General features: G+C 35.1%; 1 protein-coding gene and 1 pseudogene across 1 annotated transcript; both read left to right on the plus strand.

Annotated features, from left to right (window-relative positions):
• Window positions 1-3039: 3039 nt before the first annotated feature.
• LOC100673609 (olfactory receptor 2AK2-like) lies at window positions 3040-4654 on the plus strand (annotated as a pseudogene).
• Window positions 4655-18398: 13744 nt separating this feature from the next.
• Window positions 18399-19672, plus strand: LOC135233054 (olfactory receptor 2AK2-like). Its single transcript, XM_064296169.1, has one exon. The coding sequence runs from the start codon at window positions 18524-18526 to the stop codon at window positions 19445-19447; it is 924 nt and encodes a 307-aa protein (XP_064152239.1). The 5' UTR covers window positions 18399-18523; the 3' UTR covers window positions 19448-19672.
• Window positions 19673-21899: the final 2227 nt, after the last annotated feature.

The raw sequence follows: 21899 nt of genomic DNA on the forward strand, positions 1-21899 counted from the left end.
TAGTGACCCTACAGGACAAAGCAGAACTGCCCCATAAGATTTCCAAGGCTGTAACCTTTAGGGACGCTGACTGCCACACTCTCTCCCAGGGAGCAGCTGGTGGTTACCTTTCAGTTAGCAGCCTAGTGCTTAATCACTGTGCCACCAGGGCTTCTTCAGTTCATAGCAACCTTATGTGAAAGACAACAAAATGTTGCCCACACCACAGTCCTGCAAACTGACAGACAGGCGGTAGACGAAGCATGACATACATCCTGGATATTTTACTTTGCTGAGGAAAATAGTGTAAATGATATGGAGGCATGTATTCATTTCGGAAGGTTAGTGAAGCCTCAGCATGTCTAGAAGCCAAGTAAAATATCCAACCACACAATACCCTAACATCAGCGTGTTTCCATTTTGTACTATTTCTTTGTGTGCATGTTTCCGAGTATAGAACATTTTGACTGTTAACGTAATAAACATCTGTATTTATATGTCACTTTAAATATATACAATTTCTAAATATAATGTATTTGTACTAAGCAGTATTAATAATGAATGTTGTAAAAATCTCTCCATAAAGTTGAAGAACTCAACTTTAGCCCTTAATTCCTATAATGTATTTAAAACACAAGATATTTCATCTGACAGGTTAATAAAAAGTGCTAAAATGAGTATATGTGTTCAGAAGCACCTAAAAGACACCTTTAATCTTTTCAGGAAAGAAATTGCAACTTATAATGTCTGGTTATCATAATTACCCTTTGAATACATACACATTATCTCATTAGGTCGATATTTTTTAATTCCCTTCTCCATTTTTACCCTAAGCTCATCATTCCAAATTTTTCTTATGAATTTTACTATGCTTGACATATTTTTTTTACAAAAAATAAGTTTCACATTTATAATTATTTCACAAGAAAAATTCCCAGTATGAAACCATTAGTTCAAAGGATATGAAAGTTATCAAAGTTCGTGATAAATGACTAACAATTTTTTAAACGATGTACCTTATGTTTAGAGTCTCTGAGTGGTGCAAATGAGTAAGCACTTGACTACTAGCTGAAAGTCTGATGGTTTGAACCCACCCAGAGTCACCTGGGACTACAGGCCCGGCAATCTCCTTCTGAAAAGTCACAGCCCTGAAAGCCCTGTGGAACAGTTCTACTCTGCACACGTGGGGTTGCCACGAGTTGGAACTGATTGGAGGCAACTAACAACACCGTATGACACCAAACATGTGTTAGTGCATATTTGGCTACATCGTTAACAATTTTTTTCTTGATAATTTAGTAAAGTGTTAATACATCACTCTCATACCATGTATAGACTTATCATTTCCCCACATTAAAACTTCTGTTTCCTCTTTGATGTATCTACTATCTATCTTTTCCCTATGGGTTCAGTTGTCTTTTTTTTTTTTAATTTGGTAAATTGTTTTTATATTTGAGATGTTTAATAACTATATTAATGCTCTAAGCTTTCCTTCAAGGTTTTGTTAAAATTTATAATTTTTGCATACAATTTTTGAGGTGTAAACACTGGAAAAATCTGAATAATAGTTTACACATGATGAAATGAGCCTTCCGATAGATTGGACACTCTTACCAGCATTCCCATTTTTATTGTATTAAAACACATTTCTCTTCCCTATATATGTTCAAATTTTTAAAATTTTTTTATATATGTTATCGATGATATATCTTCATGTAATAACGTATTATGTGATACAACTTCTATTAGGTGCAAAAGCTATATTATTTCATTCCTTTATCTTGCTCATTTATCCCAGTATTTTATCTATTTTACTTTTATAATACTTTGTGTGTTATATTTTCTCCACTTCACAGTCTTTCCAAATTTTTTCACTTTGCTTTTTAGCTTGACCTTTTATTACAAATTTTTATTAAAATAATTCATCATGGTCTGAAATATATAGCCTTGAAATTTAGGTTGGATTTGTATGAATTGGTTTAAAAGGAACAACAATATGACATTTATTTTGTCCATCCAGTTACATGTTATCTTCACATTTTATTTGATATTTAACAATATTGTCAGTTTTTATTAAAATATTTAAATATTATGCTTAGTTATCAGTATTTATTATTAGTAATGTGAAAATATGATTAGAATATTAAAATATAATCATAGCATATTGGAATGTTACCAGTTAGAATAATTAAAATTTATCCATTTGGTTTATTGAACACTTTTAGCAAGTTGAATAATTTTCATTATTCAAAAACAATGACGTTTTCAGTTAAAAAAAAAAAAACTATAATCAGCATTGTATTTTATCTTTCCAATGTTGCTATCATTATTTATATATCTGGTGCAGCTATGCTTTTTGGATTTTGCCACATTTCATAACAATTTCAGTGGGAAATTGGAAAAAAGGACTTTTTGATGCTTATATTCATATTGACATTCATGATATTATCCAAGCCTTTTCTCAAGCTTTTTTAATAGTTTCTACCGCTATTCATGTTTATTAAAATCCTTTCTCAAAGTTTAGTAATGATTGAATAATTTCTCAGTATAATAGCCTGTTATTACTACATCTGTCTGTACCAGTTAAACACTTCCCTTTCTCTCATTCTCCCCACTCCTTTGATTGAATGGCCTCCTACATGGCAAAATATAGAAAATAACTAAAAAGAATTTGAAGGAGAGACTTAGCCTGACTCACCTTTAGAGTTCCAGAAACTATCACTGTATTTGACCACAGTAAATGCATAGTAAATACTGGTAGCATTTAATATTGTTTCCTTTAAAGTTGCTAATTGTCTTTAGAACAAGGGAACTCTAGATAGTGAGACTTTTATTTGGAAATACATAAATGCCAGATTTTATGTTAGAAAACAAAACAGAATTCATTTCAATTTGCTATCTTGGAATTGACCATCCTTCACATTCTTCTTCAGTCAAACTTACTTTAATAAATGTTAACATGTATTTTAACAATTCATTCTCAAGCTCCCCTTAAGTCTGCCATGTTATTGACATAATTCCATCTCTTCTTAAAGGAAGAAATAAAATGTATTTTCATTTTGCTGTTTGTCAACATGGCCATTATTCAATAGACATAAATTCAACGTGTTAAAAGGGAGAGAGATATTTACCTAAGGTGACTGAAGATTCTATTGTATTTAATAATTGTTTTGGTTTTTCTCTTGAAGAACTTTCAATATTGTTAGATGGAATTTTTAGATATGGTCTGCTTTAATTTTATTTAAGACATGAAGACAGAAAATCACAGTTTTGGAGCAGAATTTATACTTCTTGTCCTTTTTCAGTATGGTTGAACGAACACTGTTCTTTTTGTCGCTGTCTCCATCTTCTTCTCAGCGGCCCTGGTGGGGAATATCAAACGATCCACCTCATCAGATTGGATTCCCGACTCCACACTCCCATGTACTTCCTCCTCAATCAGGTCTCCTTCACTGATATGACGTACATCTCCACCACAGTACACAAAATGGCAGCAAACTTTCTGTCAAACAGGAAGACCGTTACTTTTTTAGCATGTGAGATTCAAACGTTTCTGTCTTTGACCCTTGATGGAACTGAAGCTCTTCTTCTTGGTTTCACGCCTTATGTTAGATACGTAGCAATCTGTCACCCTTTACATTATCCTGTGCTCATGAGCAAGACGATCTGTTTGTCCATGGTCACATGTGCATGGGCCAGTAGTTCCATCAATGCTTTAATACATACACTGCATGTATTTCAACTTCCATTCTGTACATCTCAGATCATTAACTACTTTTTCTGTGAAGTTCCATCTCTAATGCCTTTGGTGTGTCAGAACACTTCCCAGTATGAGTATACCACCCTCTTTAGAGGCCTTATTACACTGTTGTTACCGTCTGTGGCTATTCTGGCTTCCTATGCCAAGATGCTTATTGTCCTGTACCAGATGAGCTCAGGTAAAGGGCAGTCAAAAGCTATCTCCATGTGTTCCTCACACCTGATTGTGGCAAGCCTATTTTATGGGACGGGTATCTCCACCTATATGAGGCCACACTCCTTGAGTAATTCTGAACAGGAAAAAGTGGTGGCAGTATTTTACAGCATTATCACACCTCTTCTGAACCCATTTATCTACAGTCTTAGGAACAAGGAGGTTATGGGGGCCATAAAGAGACTGATAGGATAACAGAAAATATGCCATTAGGAACTCCTGTTTGATTGAAACCGAACAACATAAAATGCCCTGCCTAAGCAACTGTCTGGAGAGAAGTAAACTACAAGAACTTTTTTTTTAAATTATTCTTCGTATATATACATATATATATACACATACACATATAACATTTAACAATTTAGCATTGTTCTTGGGCAAACATCACTCAGAATAAATTCCAAACTTCCCATCACCATAAAAAAAAAAAAATTTCACTTCTTCTTAAACAATGGCTCTCTTTCCCCTCTCCCTCTTTTCTCTGGTAGCCACCAATAAACTTTGATCTCTAAAAATTTGTCTATTTCTGTTACATCATCTAAGTGAGATTATATAGTTTTTGACAGTTCAGTGAGCATAAGGTTTCCAGGTTCATAGATGTTGTAGCATGGATCAGGGCTAAATTACTTTTTTTATGGCTGAGTAGTAATCCATTGCATGTATGTACAACATTTTGTTTATACATTCATCTGTTGATGGACAATTAAGTCGTTTCCACCTTTTGGCTATTGTGAACATTGCTACAATGAACATTGCTTATATGTATGCCTGTTTGCATTGTTGCTTTCAGGTCCCTTTGGTATATACCTGGAAGTGGAATTGCTGTGTCTTACAGTGGTTCTATGTTTAACTTTCTGAAAAAACCCCAAACTGTTTTTCACAGCAGCTGCACCATTTTGAATTCCCACCAGCAATCGATCAGTGTTCTAATTTCTCCACATCCTCGCCAACATTTATTATTTTCCCTTTTTTTTTTATCTTAGCCATCCTAGTGGGAGTGAAGTGGTATCTAATTGTGGTTATGGTTTACATCTAATGGCTAATGATGTTGAATAACTTTTCATGTGTTTGTTGGTTATTTGACTATGCTTTTTGTTGAAATATCTATTCAAATCCTTTCCCCATTGTTTGTTTTTCATTGTATAGAAGTTTTATATATTTTTTGGATATTAGACCCTTGTTAGATATATGGTCACCAAATGTTTTCTCTCAATCTGTAGGCTGTTTCTTTACTGTTTTGATGAAGTCCTTTGATGAACAAAAGTATTTAATTTTTATGAGGTCCCATTGATCAATTTTGTCATTTTACTCTTGTGCTTCTGTTATATCTGCTAATCCATTGTTAAAAACTAGGCCTTGCAGCCACATCCCTGTATTCTTTTTAGAATTTTATGGTTTTAGTTTTTGCATTTAGGTCCCTGATCCATTTCAAATAGTTTTTTGTGTATTGTCTGAGACCCGTGTCCTGATACGTTCTTCTGCATGTGGAAATCTAATTCTTCCAGCACCACTTATTGAAGAAACTCTTCTTTACTTATTGAATGGACATAGCACTTTTGCCAAAAATGAGTTGATCATAAATTTATTTATTTATTTATTTCTGGAGTCTCAATTCTATTTCCTTTGTCTGTGTGTCTGTTTTAATACCAGTACAATACTTTTGATTACTGTAGCTGTATAAAAACCCAAAAACCAAACCCACTGCCATCAAGTTGATTCTGACTCATAGCAACTGTATAGGGCAGAGTAGCTCTATAGCATGTTTTAAAATCAAGAAGTGTGGGAGGCATTCCAAGATGGTACAGTAGTCATACAATTCAAAATATCCCTCATACAACCAAAGCCCAAGAAAACAAGTGAGTAGAATATGGATGAAAACTTGGGAACCCAAAGAATCAAAAACAAGACTGAAGAATCAGATTGAGTTCAAAGCAGAAGGAGAAACAAAACAGAAAGAGTGGAAACAGAGAATTTCAGATCACTGGTGCCCTGCTATCTGAACATGAACAGCACGTACATATTGAGACAAAATAAGTAGCATTCCCAGCCGAAACTCCCACCATCTGGTGCAGCCAAGCAGGAGTGACTGTGCTTGCACATCCAGAGCAAGACAGGAATGCTTCCCACCCTGCAAAAGTTAAGTACATGCACCCCTCCCAAAACACCCACCCCTACTCCCCCTGCTGGAGGTAGACAACCCAGTAGAGGATACCCACTCTCCTCACCCAGCCTGCCTCCCCACTCATGATCACAGCCCAGTGGTTCCCACCACTGTTCCACCCTCGAAGCTGGGATATCATGGTTGGGAGGTGCCTGGCCCTTTGCTCAATCACTAACACCGGGAGGCCACTGTTCTACAGCCCCTTCTGCTCCCTTCAGCTACTCATGCCAGTGCTCTGTTACAGTGTGGCCATATTGAGACAAAGGAAGCAACATTTCCAGTCAAGCCCCCCATAATCTGTCACAGCCAGAGCTAGGCACCTTCACCAGGATCTCAAGGACCAGCAGAGCCGCCTACTCCCTACAGCCACCTGTACCAGCAGCCTGAAGACCAGCTGCACAACCTCCTTTATGACATGCTGTAGTGGACAGGACACACCCTTCAACCACCTCCCATCAACAGGCATCATTCCCCTGCCCTACTGCCTGCATCACAACCCCTGCAACTGGAGGTTTACTCTTGCTCTAAACATCCCCACATAACCCTGCTCACCTGGAACCATTGATGAGAGTTTTCAGACAACTCATCTGGGGATCAACGACCCAGATACCCCAAACCCAACCACCCTGCTATCAGCAGAGCACACACACAGCACCCAACCCCAAAACTAGGAAGATCACCCACTGCACCCACAGCCAGGGTCCAGCTGGACAGACAAACACACCACCTCAACAGAAACACCACCTATATCCTCAACAGCCCCACGAGAGACCCACACTCACACATGCAGTCATTCCTCCACCAACCCTGAGAAAGGTAGTGAGAGCATCTAAATGGCAAAATTAGAGACCAGAGCAAAGCACAGGCCCAGCCTAGTTGGATATATCAAAACAAAACAAAATTTCAGGGTTCAACAAACACACAGTAAATAAATAGATATAATAATTTCTTGATGCTTCGGAAACAACAGACAATATCAAATCACAAAAAGAAGCAGGACAGGATGGAGTCAGCAAGTGAATGAAATAAAGAACAAAAAAACTGCCGGGGGTAAGAAACAGCCTGTAAAAACACAGGCAAAACCAAGAAAAATATAGACAAAATCGAGGAAGGCACTGACAAAATGAAAGAAAGCAACAAACAAACAAAAAACCCATTGTTGTCAAGTTGTTTACAACTCATAAAAGTGATAAAGAATTCAGGAAAACAATATAAAAATGAAACAACTAGAAAGCATACAAAAACATCAACTAGAAAGCCAAAAGATTAAGAATAAAATTTCAGAAACAGACAACTCAAAAGAAAGATATAGGACCAGAATTGAAACAATGGAAGACAGACTAGTGAAATTAAAGAAAAATCCCTTGATACCAATTTGTTTGAGGAAAAATCAGAAAAAAGAATGAAGAAATCCTAATAATTATGTGGGACACTATCAAGAGGAAAAACTTGCATATGATAAGAGATCCAATGGATGGGGTGGGGGTGCAATGCAAAACACAGAGACAATTGTCAAAGTAATCCTGGCAGAAAACTTCGCTATCTATCATCATGAAAGACAAGAAGATACTCATCCAAGAAGCGCAATGAACCCCATACAGGATAGAGCCCAAAGAAAGTCACCAAGACTTATAAACAAACGTGCAAATAAAAAGGACCAAAGACAAACAAAGAATCCTGAGACCAGCTAAGGAAAAATAAAGGCACCTATCTACAAAGGGGAACCAATAAAACTAACCTCCAACTATACAGCTAAAACCACGTAGGCAAGAAGACAGTGGGAAGACCTATATAAAAGGTCGAAAGTAAAAAAAAAAAAAAAAACCCAGTCAGCAATTCTATATTCAGTAAAACTGTCTCTCAAATACAATGGCAACATTAGAATATTTCCAGATAAGCAGAAATTAAGGGAATTTGTAAAAACCAGACCAAACTTACAAGAAATATTAGAGTCCTTCGAATAGAGAACCAAAAACATTAAACAATAATCTGATATTTGGACGCAGGACAGACCACCCAGATACCAACCCAAATAAAGAATTTTAAAAATAAAACAAAGCTAAAAGGCTAAAAACAGGGAACCAAAGACATCAATATGTAAACGATGACATCAAAACAAAAAAGAGGAATAAATGGTGTAGTTATAGAACTTTCATATGGAGAGGAAGCCAAAGCGATATCAATAAATAAAAGACTTTTTAAACTTTGGAAGATAACAGTAAATTTCAAGGTAACGACATAGAGGAGGCCTGGTGGTGCATTGGTTAAGTGCTCGGCTGCTAACCAAAATGTCATTGCACTGAAAGTCTTAACTAAAGAAATATGGAAACAGAAAGAAATAAAGGACATCCAAATTGGAAGGAAGAAGCAAAATTTTCCTTATACACAGATGAAATGAACCTATACATAGAAAACTCCAAGGATTCCACAAAAAAACTACTGGAACTAATAGAAGGATTCAGCAAAGTAGCAGGGTACAATATTAACATATAAAAAATCAGTTGGATTCCTCTACATCAACAAAGAGAACTTCAAAAAGTAAATCACAAAAAGAATGCCATTTATAATAGCCCCCCAAATGATAAAATACTTGGGAATAAATCTAACCAGGGATATAAAAGGCCTATACAAAGAAAACTACAAAATGCTACTGCAAGAAACCAAGAGATCCATATAATTGGAAGAAAAAAAAAATGCTCATGGATAGGAAGACTCAACACCATAAAAATGTCAATACTACCTGAAGTGATCTACAAATATAATGCAAGACCGATTCAAATTGCAACAGCATTCTTTAATGAGATGGAAACACTAATCACCAGCCCAATGTGAAAAGGAAAGAGGCCTTGGATAAGTTAAGTGCTACTAAAGAAGAACAAGGCAGAAAGAAGGCCTCGCACTACTGAATCTTAGAACCTACTATACAGGCATGGCAATCAAAACAGACTGGTATTTGTACGATGACAAACACATAGACCGATGGAAGAGAATTTAGAACACAGATGTAAATCCATCCAGCTATGGGCAGCTGATTTTTGATGAAGGGCCAAATTTTGTTAAATTGGGAAAAGACAGTCTCTAACAAACGGCACTGGCAAAACTGAATGTCCATCTGTAGAAAAAATGAATCAGGACCCATACTTCACATCATAAACAAAAACTAACTCAAAATGGATCAAAGACCTAAATATAAAACCTAAAACAATAAGGATTTCATTTTACTTGTTTCAGCAATCAACTTCCATGGAAGCAGCAGTGGGCAAATCTGCTACAAAAAAAAAAAAAAGACCTCCTTAAAGTGTTAAAAAGCAAGGATGTTACCTTGAAGACTAAGGTGCCCCTGACCCAAGCAATGAAAGCTGGATGATGAGTAAGGAAGACTGAAGAAAAATTGGCATCTATTGCTGAAGAATATTGAATATATCATGATATGCCAAAATAAGGAAGAAATCTGCGTTGGAAGAAGTACAGCCAGAATGCTCCTTAGAAGCAAGGATGGTGAGACTTCATCTCATATACTTTGGGCATGTTGTCAGGAAGGATCAGTCTCTGGAGAAGGACATCATCCTTGGGAAAGAATAGGGTCAGTGAAAAAGAGGAAGGCCCTCAACAAGATGGACTGACATGGTGGCTGCAACAATGGGCTCACGTATAGCAATGATCGTGAGGATGGCACAGGATCGGGCAGGGTTTCCTTTTGTTGTGCATAGGGTGGCTATGAGTCAGAAATGACTCGAGCGCACCTAGCAAAAACAACAACAACAATAAGGAGATAGAAATTAAAACGAAGTACCGAATACAAATTAACATTACTCTTTCCCAAACTCTTGCAAAAGAAAATAGTAGGGAACACTTTGTAACTGATTCTATGATGACATAATCACCCTGATACCAAAGCCAAAAAACTCCACAATATCCCTTATGAATATGAATGCAAATCTTCAACAGAGTACTAACAAACCAAATCCAGCAGCAAAATACTAGCAAACCAAACATAGCAGCATATTGAAAAGACTATAAACCACGTCCCAGTGGAACTTATCCCACAAATGCAAGAGTTGTTAAGCATAAATATCAATTAATTAAGAAAATGAAGGAAAAATGATTTGATTAATGAATGCAGAAACATCATTTGACAAAATCCAAGACCCTTTCATAATAAAATCATTCAACAAACTAGAAATGTAAGGAAACTACATGTGTCTGATTAAGGACACTTATGAAAACCCACAGCTAACATCACACGCATTGGTGAAAGACTACAAGTTTTCCCCTAACATCAGGAACAAGACAAGGATGCCTGATTTAAATACTAGACAGAAAAGTTAGGCTAAAATTTTTTTAAAGGCATTTGAATTTGGAAAGAAATAAAATTTTTCCTATTCAAGATGACAAGATCTTACACATAGAATATCCTAAGGAATTCTCTTTCTCTCTCTCTCTCTCTCACACATACACACACCCACAAATATACGACACAAATAAAAAACAAAAAGAAACTATTAAATTTAATATACAAATTCAACAGAATGGCAGGATATCAGATCAACACACAAAAATACAGTTCTGGAAAGCCAAATTGTTATTATTTATCTGTTTATTTATCTATTTATCCATCTATTTATTGATTTGTTGATATAGCTATCTCTTTACCTACTTATTCATCTATTCATTCATTCATATGTCTGTCTTTCTGTATGCCTGTCCATCCATCCATCCATCCATCCATCCATCCACCCATCCACCCATCCACCCATCCACCCATCCACCCATCCACCCATCCACCCATCCATCCATCCATCCATGCATGTGTTCATTCATTTATTTATCTCTCTCTCTCTGTTTACTTATTACCCTTTTGAGCTTCACATTTCTTCAACACCAAACTTCAAATTGACCTGGATTTTAAGGGAAAAAAGATGTCAATGACTTCTTAATTATGCCTATGGGAAAAATTGATTCACTTGATTAGTTTTCTTCATGACACATTTGCTTTAAATCTACTTTAAATTACTTCTCATTAAGCTTGATCCAAAAAAGTTGGATGATCTTTTTTTTTCCTCATTTGTATGAATTTAAAGAGCTTAAATTTGGAGAAAAAGAGATTTAATGATTCTCTCTTGGTTCACTATTTGGGCCCAAGCACCCATGTGTATAGACTCAGTGCTTCTCAGGTGGTGGCAAAAATATTCATTTGCCCTGTGTTGGCTATTAGGTAGGAAGTCTGTCCCTGGCTGGAAGGAGGTCAGCCCTCAACAGTGATCATGTCGTTGGGAGAGTCTTTGAATCTGAGCAGAGAGAGTGACTGTATTTATAAAGTTTATTTAAGTAATTCTCAGTGCAGAGAGTTTGTTCTATTTTTGTTTGTTGAGTTTTTAGGAGAACCATGTAACACGGGGATGTAGAAAGCTGTTAAAAGGATTTGTGTCTGTGTTTGAGCAAAGCGGTGCAGGTGATGCTTCCATCCCTGAATCTTAGTTTATGTAAAATAATAATCAAAAAAGCAGTAAAAACAGCAGCATCAATAATAATCATCATTAAAGCTGTTTGTTGAGTGTTTGCAGCATGCTGGACAATGTTGTAAGATGTTTGCAAGTGTTAACTAATTTACTTTTTAATAAACAATATTAGTGGTAGATGCTATTACCAGTAACACTTGAAAGTTAATAATTAATATCTGAATCAAGAGAGCAAATACCTTCTTACCTGTCCAGGACCCTTCTAAGATTACATTGATTTTATATTTGCTTTTTTGTTTTCTGGTTCTAAAATCAAGTGCCAAAAACTGCACAAGTTTCACATTATTCAAAATTTATAAATATCACCTTGATATTCCAGGTATATTTCCACCAGTGAACAAAAGTGAGGCAAGTGTTGACCATTCATAGGACTCAACTCTTCAGTTAGACTCTGAGATTTGATTTCCAGAATGCTTATGTTTTATCCTATGACTGACTCAATGATTGTTTGACGACTGGAGTTTCTTTGTAAGGTGTTTTAGAGAATAATGAGATAAAATATTCCAAATTAAGAAGTAATTATGTTATAAATTATAATTGAGGAAAAATGAAGATAAGAACTTACTGATGTGACTTATATCTCTGTGTGTGATAGAGTTAACCTATGTATTTTCTCTCTAAACTCTGACCTACATCACCTTTCTTCTTAAGTTATTGCACATTTCTTTTTCCTACTTGAGCACAGCAGCTGTCTTATGTCATCCCATGGAATTAGGTAAGAGAATTGGCTGGTTAAAATCCCACTTCACTTTAATTTTTCCAGATTAAATGTATCTCATTCAAATAGAACAAATTTAAGTGGGCATCATGCCAAAATCTAAATTCCTGTCTATGAACTTGGAGACATTTAAACCTTAGGGGCTGAAACATTTATACTGGATCTGTGGACTTCCAGAAAGCTGAGTCCCTTACTTCTATGGTCAAGCCAACTTGTTTATTTTGAGAATAAAATTATTGCAGTATTTAACATAATATCTCCTACATTATATAATTCTCAGTATTGCATGCATATTTTGTACAGAAAAAAATCAAAGTAAATATTAGTTGATTACTAATTACGTGGAGTCTAAATCTACACGCATATTTTAAAGGTAAAATAGAGTTAACTGGTTTTTCTTTTTTTAGCATTCAGTTAAGATCAGTTATTTGATTTGTTTTTCACTTGAACAAATATATTTTGAGCCTTGACCCTTTGTTCTTTTTTTTTTTTCTCCCAGGAGTGTAGACACCAGGCCTCATAAAATATCACCTACAATTTCTACAATGTGCCTAATTGTGGGCTAGAGACCTAGTTTCCCCAGAAGGCCTCTGAGAAACAAAACATGAATTCCACCATGATTAGGCAGTCAGCCCATTTCTATCAAGAGGTTGAAAGCCTCATATAAGGATGAGAAAATGAGTTTGAACATTTCTTTTTTTATTAAAATTTTTCATGGTAAATGATTGAAGGCTTATTGTCTGAGGCAAAAACAAACAAACAAAGGCAATCTTGCATACTCGTAGTGTGGTAACAGTTCCTGAAATGTGTTTCAGATTAGAGGTTTCTACAGTTTTGGGTTCCTTTTCAAATCCAGTTCTCTGCCACCCCGTAGAGGTGCCAAATAAAGTAGCTTGATTATTCATAATATATGCAGTTTGTCTCTGTGACTCTTTGATATATATAACCAACAAACAATATAATTTAACTTAAAACTTTGTGAAAGACGGACTTGCTGTGAGTATGTAACACTATCCCCAAGTGGGGTGACAGGGAAATCTATTTAATTTTGCAGACCCCTTCCCCAGCTTCTTACTTAATGTTTTATTTCAAATAAAATTTCCTGGGAAAATGAAACATATCTCTATATGAGACACTATATATCTCAACTGAAATAAGTTTTAAAATTAATTACTTTATATCTGGAAAAGAATGTGGATGTCTACACATCTAATGAAGAAGAATGTGCTTTTCAACGCAGTAGCTTATTCTTCAGTTTTAAAAACATGACCCGCTGGATGTGAGCAGTCTCCTTCATAACAACAACCATTCAAATCTCAAACAGCGGTTTTAGGCCACTAATTACTCTGAATTTAACCTAAAATATTACAATACCTTGGAGACTTTACTACAATTCATATCAAAAAGATCAATATACAACTAATCTCAGGGACACTATTTAAAGGAATGTGTTTTATTTGATAAATTATGTAGGGTGGATTGTATTGGTTTTTTTTTGCACACTCATTTCCTTGATTTGCAGGATATCTGGGCTGCCCAAATTATTCAGATTATATTTGAAAGATTTCTGCAAAAATGAGTATCAAGGTAAGTTATGTGAGATTGATTTGACCATATATTGAATTGAAATTTTCTTGGGGCGGCAATCACAAAGCAGCAAGGGGAGAGACATTTCTTGGGAAGGTGAGATAAGGGTTAGGGTTTGAAGGTCCAGTGCAACCCCTACTGGGCAGCAAGGCCCTGCAGCTATCACTCATAGTCTTGATTGGGGTAGAAAAAACATTTCTTTCTTATTTTTGCCTTACCACTTTGCATTATGCTTAGGACATAGTCATGTTCAGGAATATTATTAGAAAGGTGAAAGGTTGTAAACTATGTAAAGTATTTCAAGCAATACAAACACCTGTTAAGAAACTTATGCAGTGGTATTAAAATATTTTGTAAATTGTTTTATTTTCAGTGAAAAATATATGCTTATATGCATACCTGTATGTGTGTATATAATGCGTAACTGTCTAGTTTTCATAACCGATTTTGAATACATGCACATTATCTCAACAAGTTGATGGTTTTAGTTCCTTTCTCCATTTTTATCATGTACCCTTCATTTCAAATTTCTCCTGTATGTTTAGTGTATTTCTATAAATTACACAAGAAAAATTCCTAATATGAAACTGTTAGTTAAAAAAAAAAAAAAAGCGGTTTCCATCAAGTCTATTCTGACTCAAAGCCACCCTGTAGGACAGAGTAGAACTGCCCAGTATGGCTTCCAAGGAGCCGCCGGTGGAATCGAGCTGCAAACCTTTTGGTAAGCAGCCCTAACTCAACGACTGCGACAGGTATGAAAATGATCAAAGGTCGTGAGAAATGATTAGCAAGTTTTGAAAAGATCTACCGTGTTTTACCAAAACTATGCTACTGCATATCTGATAATGTTGCTCACAACATTTTTGGCCTAATAATTTAATAAAGTTGTTTTGTTTAACTAGGTTTTAATATTTTGGGATTATTTCTTTATTTTAAGCCTTCTATTTCATTTTTGATGTATCACTTATTTGTATATATTTTTTCTGCTTAGTCAGCTCTTTTCATTTTTATTATTAATTTTTGGTAAATTGGATTTTATTCGTGATATTAAAATTTTTTATTTATTCTAAGAATTTAATTTGGGATCTTGTTTAGATTTATAATTCTTTACATGAAATTTTTTTGGGTAAAAACTACAAAACCAAAATAACGACCCCCACCTGATGAAATGGGCATTCCAATAGATTGGAAAATGTTGCCAGTGTTCCCATTTTCTTTTTTTTAAATAAATTTTTCCTTCCATATATATGTGTATATTACTTTGTCATTCAAAAATTTATACACAATTTTTTTCATGGCATTGGCTGCAATCCCTATTGTGTCAGCACTCTCCCCCTTTCCACTCCACATTCCCACATTTCATTTGTCCAGTTTTCCTGTCCCTTCCTGCCTTCTCTTCTCTGTTTTTTGGCAGGTGTAGCCCATTTGATGTCATATACTGTTCGTTTTATAGGCCTGTCTTACCTTTGGCTGAAAGGTAAACTTCAGGGGTGGCTTCAGTTCTGAGTTAGAAGGGTCTCCAGGGGCCATAGTCTCCAGGGTTCTGCTCTGACTGGGATTACAACAGAGAGTCCTGGACAGAGTGGGAGAAAATGTAGAACAGATGATCAAATTCACAAAAAGAACAGACTTCTCTACATATTTTGTTGAAGGAGCCCTGGTTGTACAGTTGTTAAGCACTGGGTTTTAACCCAAAGGTCGGGGGTTGGAACCTACCAGGAACTTCAAGGGAGAAAGATGTGGCAGTCTGTTTCCATGAAGATTAACCCACTGCCATCCAGTAGATTCCAACTCATAGTGACCGTATAGGACAAAGTAGGTTTCGAAGGCAGTAAATCTTTACAGGAGCAGACTGCCACATCTTTCTCCCTCAAAGCACCTAGTAGGATCAAACCACCACCTCTTCTGTTATCAGCCAAACACATAACCACAGCACAAACAGGGCTCCTTCTGTACTGATTGTAGCTTTAGAAATCCTATGGGGCAGTGCTGCTCTGCCCAAGGGGTCACTATGAATTGGAATTGACTCCAAGGCAATGGGCAGAGTATATAATTTATTGATGATATATAGTCATATAATAGTTATATAACTTCTATAAACCCACTGCCATGGAGTCAATTGCAACTCATAGTGACCTTATAGAACAGAGTAGAACTGCCCCGTAGGGTTCCCAAGGCTGTAAATCTTTACAGGAGCAGACTGCCACAGCTTTCTCCTCCTGTTCAGCAGCTGGTGGATTCCAACTACCGCCTGCCTTTCAGTTACCAGCTCAGTGCTAAAATCACTACACCAGGATCAAGACTCCTGATAACTTCTACAGCTATTGTATTCTTACTTTCCTGTTTTTCTATCAGGCCCAATTATCACGCTATTTTATCACGTTTATATCCATAAAATTTTACATGTTGTATTTCCTCCTCTTCATTCTCTTATCAACATTTTTTTTTTTTTAACTTGATCATTTTCTTTCAGATTTTTATTAAGAAATTGCATCATGGTCTGAAATATATAACCTATCTTGAAATTTAGATTGTATTTACATCAATTGGTTTACAGTGAACTACCTTGCAATGACATTTATTTTGTCCTTTCAGTTACATGTGTTTGCATTTGATATTTTTAAAACATAAGCCAGTTTTTTGGATAACCATATTTAAATAATATTTTATTATCATTGAGTATTGTTATTACTAATGTGAAAATTTTTAAGAATATTAAAAATATAATGTATTAGAATGTTGCTAACTATAAATTATAATTTATACAATTTATCGAACACTTTTAGCAAGTTAAATGTTTTTCATTTATTAGGTTTTCAAAAACAGTAAAGCTTTTAAATAGAAAATTTTTTTTTCTTTTTTGTGTTGTTATTTTTATTTGTCATATTCTATTCCATGGGTTAGAACATTCAAAAAAATCATAATGTTGTTAGAATAAGTCTTTGTTTTTTTCTGAATTATACAAACATCCATCATTATTTTATATCACTGTGTTTGCTGTTTTAGAGAAAAGCACTGTTCTTTGAGAAAGGCCTATAATGAAGAATGACGCTTCAATAGGATCAAAGGTTTTTAGAATATATGAAATGTGTGTAGTATCTTTCCTATATAACTTAGTGATATGATTACTTATAGTCAAATGTGACTTAGTTTATACCAACTTGGCTGACTATAAAAAAAAAGGATAATGTTAAAAACAAAATTTCTGCAAGATTAGATTTGTATATGAACCCATAAGTTTAACTTGCAATTTATGAATGGGAAGTTCAGACAAGAGCTTTCTAATTCATGAATAGCAACTACAGGTTATGAGTTCTTATACAAATTTAATTTTGTAAAAATTTTGTTTTTAACAGTTCTGGTGATGAGGATGGGATTAATGGAGCTCAGCAGGCAAGTCTTAATTGGTTAACTCACATTTTGGCTTCTGGGAAGGTCAGGCATTTGCAGAAACTAGACTTAGGTTTGGTTTGCTGATGTGGGCCTTAGCATAAGTGACTGCACCTTAAACCAAGTATAGTCAGGTCAACAATAAATAAAACTTTATGATAGATCATTGAATTCTATATGCTAGAATTGTATTTATATTTGCATGTATGTATAATCAACAGTTGGTATTGTCAATTAATTTTCTTATTTGTCACACTTTATATTAAAGCTGACTAGTTTTTCCTGAAAATAATTTTAATTTCTCAACTTTGTTGAGCAATCTTTGTAATAACAATTATCTAAAACTTTCAAATTTTAATGGGGCATCAATACCTTTTGACTCCATGTCTCAACTGAGGAGCAAGTAATAACATTTTACTAACTGACATTTCATCCAAGTGCAGTTTAAATGTAAATTTCCCCTATTAATATAAAAGGACCAAGTCAAATTCAAAATGCCATTCTTGACATGTTCCTTGAGTTAAACTTAGATTAATAATTGCTAACGTAACATTTTAGTGTTTCTTTCTCCAGCCCTTCTTAAAGGTCTTGCATATTTGTTTTTTGCCTGGGCAACAAATTTCCACATACAATTACAGATATTTTAAAAATAACTGCCAATTCTTTTATAAGAGTTGTAGTATTCCTGACATACAAATGGTAATATAACATTTATTACAACCTATAGCCAATATAATTTCAAAATGGAGAAACAAATTCTTTTTGTAAGAATATTATACCATATTTGAACATCACTGTCATGTTTAATTATTCAAATGAATGGAGTGAAAGATTTTTTTTCTCATACCAAGTAAGCACATCTCCAGTCTCTCATCTTGAAGATATTTAAAAGGCGAGAAAAGACTTATGTTGGCAAATCATCTAAATGTTTATTTCCAGATAATATTTTTATTCTGTAAGAAGTAAAAAAAAAAAAAAAAAAAAAAACCTTTATCAGTTTTTTTTTTTTTTTTCCAAATTGGCCATTGCTCAACAGATACAGATTCAGTGGATAGAAACAGGGGGAGAAATAGTCACCTAAAGTGATTCAAGGAAATTCTACTGCATTTAATAATCATTTTGTTTTCTTCTGAAGGACATTCAATGTTGTTTACACTGCATTTTCAGATATTGTCTGCTTTATTTTTATTTAAGCCATGAAGACAGAAAATCAAACTTTTGGAGCAGAATTTATACTTTTTGGCTTTTTCCAATATGGCCAAATGAACACCATCCTCTTTGTTACCATTGCTGGCCTCTTCTCAGTGACTTTGATGGGGAATATCATACTGATCCACCTCATCCGACTGGACACTCCGCTCCACACTCCCATGTACTTCCTCCTCAGTCAGCTCTCCTTCATTGACTTGATGTACATCTCCACCACGGTACCCAAGATGGCAGCAAACTTTCTGTCAAATAGTAAGACTATTACTTTTTTAGGCTGTAAGATTCAAACCTTTGTGGTTTTGACCCTTGGTGGAACTGAAGCTCTTCTTCTTGGTTTCATGTCTTATGATAGATACATAGCGATCTGTTACCCTTTACATTATCCTGTGCTCATAAGCAAGACGATCTGTTTGTCCATGGTCACATGTGCATGGGCCAGTAGTTCTATCAATGCTTTAATACATACATTGCATGTATTTCAACTTCCATTCTGTACATCTCGGATCATTAACCACTTTTTCTGTGAAGTTCCATCTCTAATGCCTTTGGTGTGTCAGGACACCTCCCAGTATGAGTATACTGTCCTCTTTAGTGTCCTTAAGGTTCTGCTACTACCATTCATGGCCATTCTGGCTTCCTATGCCCGGGTGCTTATTGTGGTTTACCAGATGAGCTCAGGTAAAGGGCAGACAAAAGCCATCTCCACGTGTTCCTCTCATCTGATTGTGGCAAGCCTATTCTATGGGACTACTCTCTCCACCTATACAAGACCACACACCTTGCACTATCCTGAGGAAGATAAAGTGGTGGCAGTATTTTACAGTATCATTACACCTCTTCTGAACCCATTTATCTACAGTCTGAGGAATAAGGAGGTCATGGGGGCTATGAAAAGAGTTTTGGGAAAATAGATATTTGTACAGAAAATATGACTTTAGGAGCCCTTTATAGTTTGAAACTGAACAACCTGATTTGATTAGCCTACTGTCTAGAGAGATGTAAGCTCAAAGAAATGTTTACAAAATAAATAATTAGACAAATGCCTTCATTTCTCCTCTTTTCAGAAATAACTAAATCACTACTATTGGAACTGGATTGATTTACAATGTATAAGCAAGAGAATGGTTGCCATTATCTACGTTGTTTATCTTCTAAAAGAGTAGATTTGGTACCTATAAACACAATACTCCTATGTCATAGCAAATATTTTTTCTTCTTTAATTTGCTGAAATAAAATGCATAGAAAATATAATTTATTGCAAAATGCATAATATCTAGGATATGGTGACCAAACTGTAGTATAGAGCAGATTTCATATATCCACTCATTCTTTCATTCATTGAACAAAAGTTTTAATGCTTTAACTTTGTATGTGACGCAATTATAGGCACTGGTGATATGGGATTGAGCAATATAAAACTGAGATAAATGTCTGCTCAAAGTTTACATTTCACTGTGAGGAGAAAGACAATATATAAAATTAATGCATAAATTGTACAGTGTATCAAAAAGCATTAATTGCCATGAAGAAAAACTAAGTGGAAAATTGGAATAGGGAAACTAAAAGATGTTTTCAATTATAAGTAAAATAGAGAAGGGAGGAACAAGAATGTGACAATTTGTCAGACTAAAAGGAGTTAAGGAAGAGAATCAAGTGGACATCTGAGGAAGAGTGTTCTGGGAAGAGCAAAGAGCAAGTGAGAACTTCTGTGATGGGAACATGCCCTGCATAGTCAGAAAAGATCAAGGAGTAAATTGGTGAGACTTAGGCAATAGGTAGATGCAATGGGGCCAGAACATGTAGTATAAATTAGATCAGTATGAGGATTCTGGATTTTAACCCAAAATGCTGGGCAACCATTGCTGAGTTGTGAGTATAGAATTGATGTGAACACAAAGAGGCCATTGCAGTAGCCCAGTTGTGACAAAATATGGCCTTGGATCGAAGTGATATTAGTGGAGGAGCAAAAACTGGCCAGATTCAGGAGACTGGGAGAAAGCAGATATTTGAGTTTTGTGGACACATTGGGATATGAAACGCTACGAAATAAGAGGCATTCAGAATTGGGCTAAGACTTGGACTAAATAATTGGAAATATGGAGTTGTCATGATTACAGTTTGCGGGAAGCCACAGGTGGAGCGTTTTCATCATTCAGCATCTCTTGTGCTACTTTCACGTTGACTTCTTGGCCCCACAAACGCAGTCATTATTCTGACTTCTATCACCATTAAATAGGAGCTCTTATTTCTCATCAACATTGGGTAGAAACTTTGGAATCAGTCAGAAAAAAAAAAAAGTTCTCTTTGATATCTGGCTTCTTTCAGTCAACATATTTAAAAGATTTAACCATATTTTTGTGTGTCTCTGTAACTCCATCGTTTATATTACAAAGCCGCATTCCATTGTATGGCTCCTGAGCAATTGTTTCCGTTCTGATGCAGGAAATGTTTGGCTATCATGAATAAAACTGCCATAAAACTTCCTGCACAAATGCTTTTTGGGAACATATTAACTGAATTATCTTGTATATACATCAAAGATTGAAATTGCTTGGTCATATTTTAAGTACATGTACAGCTGTGAATGTGTTATCGCCATGTGGGTTTAATCATTTGTATTCCATTCAGCAATACAAGAGAAATTCTTAGAGTCTAATTGTTGATAATAAATAATGCAGTGACTTGCTAAACTACCTGGCACTAAATATAAAATTGGATATAAGCCATGATGATAAAATCCAACCAGTGCTCAAACAGTGCATGAATAATGGTATTGGAAGAAAGTATATATTTTCTGTGAAGTATTTAAGATAATCACTTACAAGATTGTTTTTAATCCATTGTCAATAATTTTAATAATTATGGTTTGTAATTCACAATGTTCAGTTTTCCACAACAGCAACAACAAAATATTAGGCATGCAAATAAACAGGAGCACATGGCTCATTTACAGGAAAAAATAAATAAATTTGAAACAATCCCTGAGTCAACTCAGATATTGGAATTACTAGAGAAATAATATAAATAAACTGTATTAAATATGTTCAAGGTGCTAATGGATACCATGTACAAAGGACTAAAGGTAACCAGTGAAATAATGTCTTAACAAATAGAGACTGCCAATAAGGAGATAGAAATTATAAAAAGATACCAGATAGAAATTAACAATAATCTTTCTCAAACTCTTCCAAAAAATAGAAGGCAACTCATTCTAGAATGACATTATCACCCTGATACCAAAGCAAAAAAAAAAAAAAAAAAAAATCACAATATACCTTATGAATATGGAAGCAAATCTTCTATAAAATACTAACAAACCAAATTCAGGAGCAAATTGCAACAAAATACTAGCAAACCAAATA

Source organism: Loxodonta africana, chromosome 13 (assembly GCF_030014295.1).
Source record: "Loxodonta africana isolate mLoxAfr1 chromosome 13, mLoxAfr1.hap2, whole genome shotgun sequence".
Lineage (NCBI taxonomy): Eukaryota > Metazoa > Chordata > Mammalia > Proboscidea > Elephantidae > Loxodonta > Loxodonta africana.

Excerpts from the sequence above, each read along its gene's own strand:
- LOC135233054 (XM_064296169.1), top strand. The coding sequence starts at position 18,524 with ATGAAGACAGAAAATCAAACTTTTGGAGCAGAATTTATACTTTTTGGC.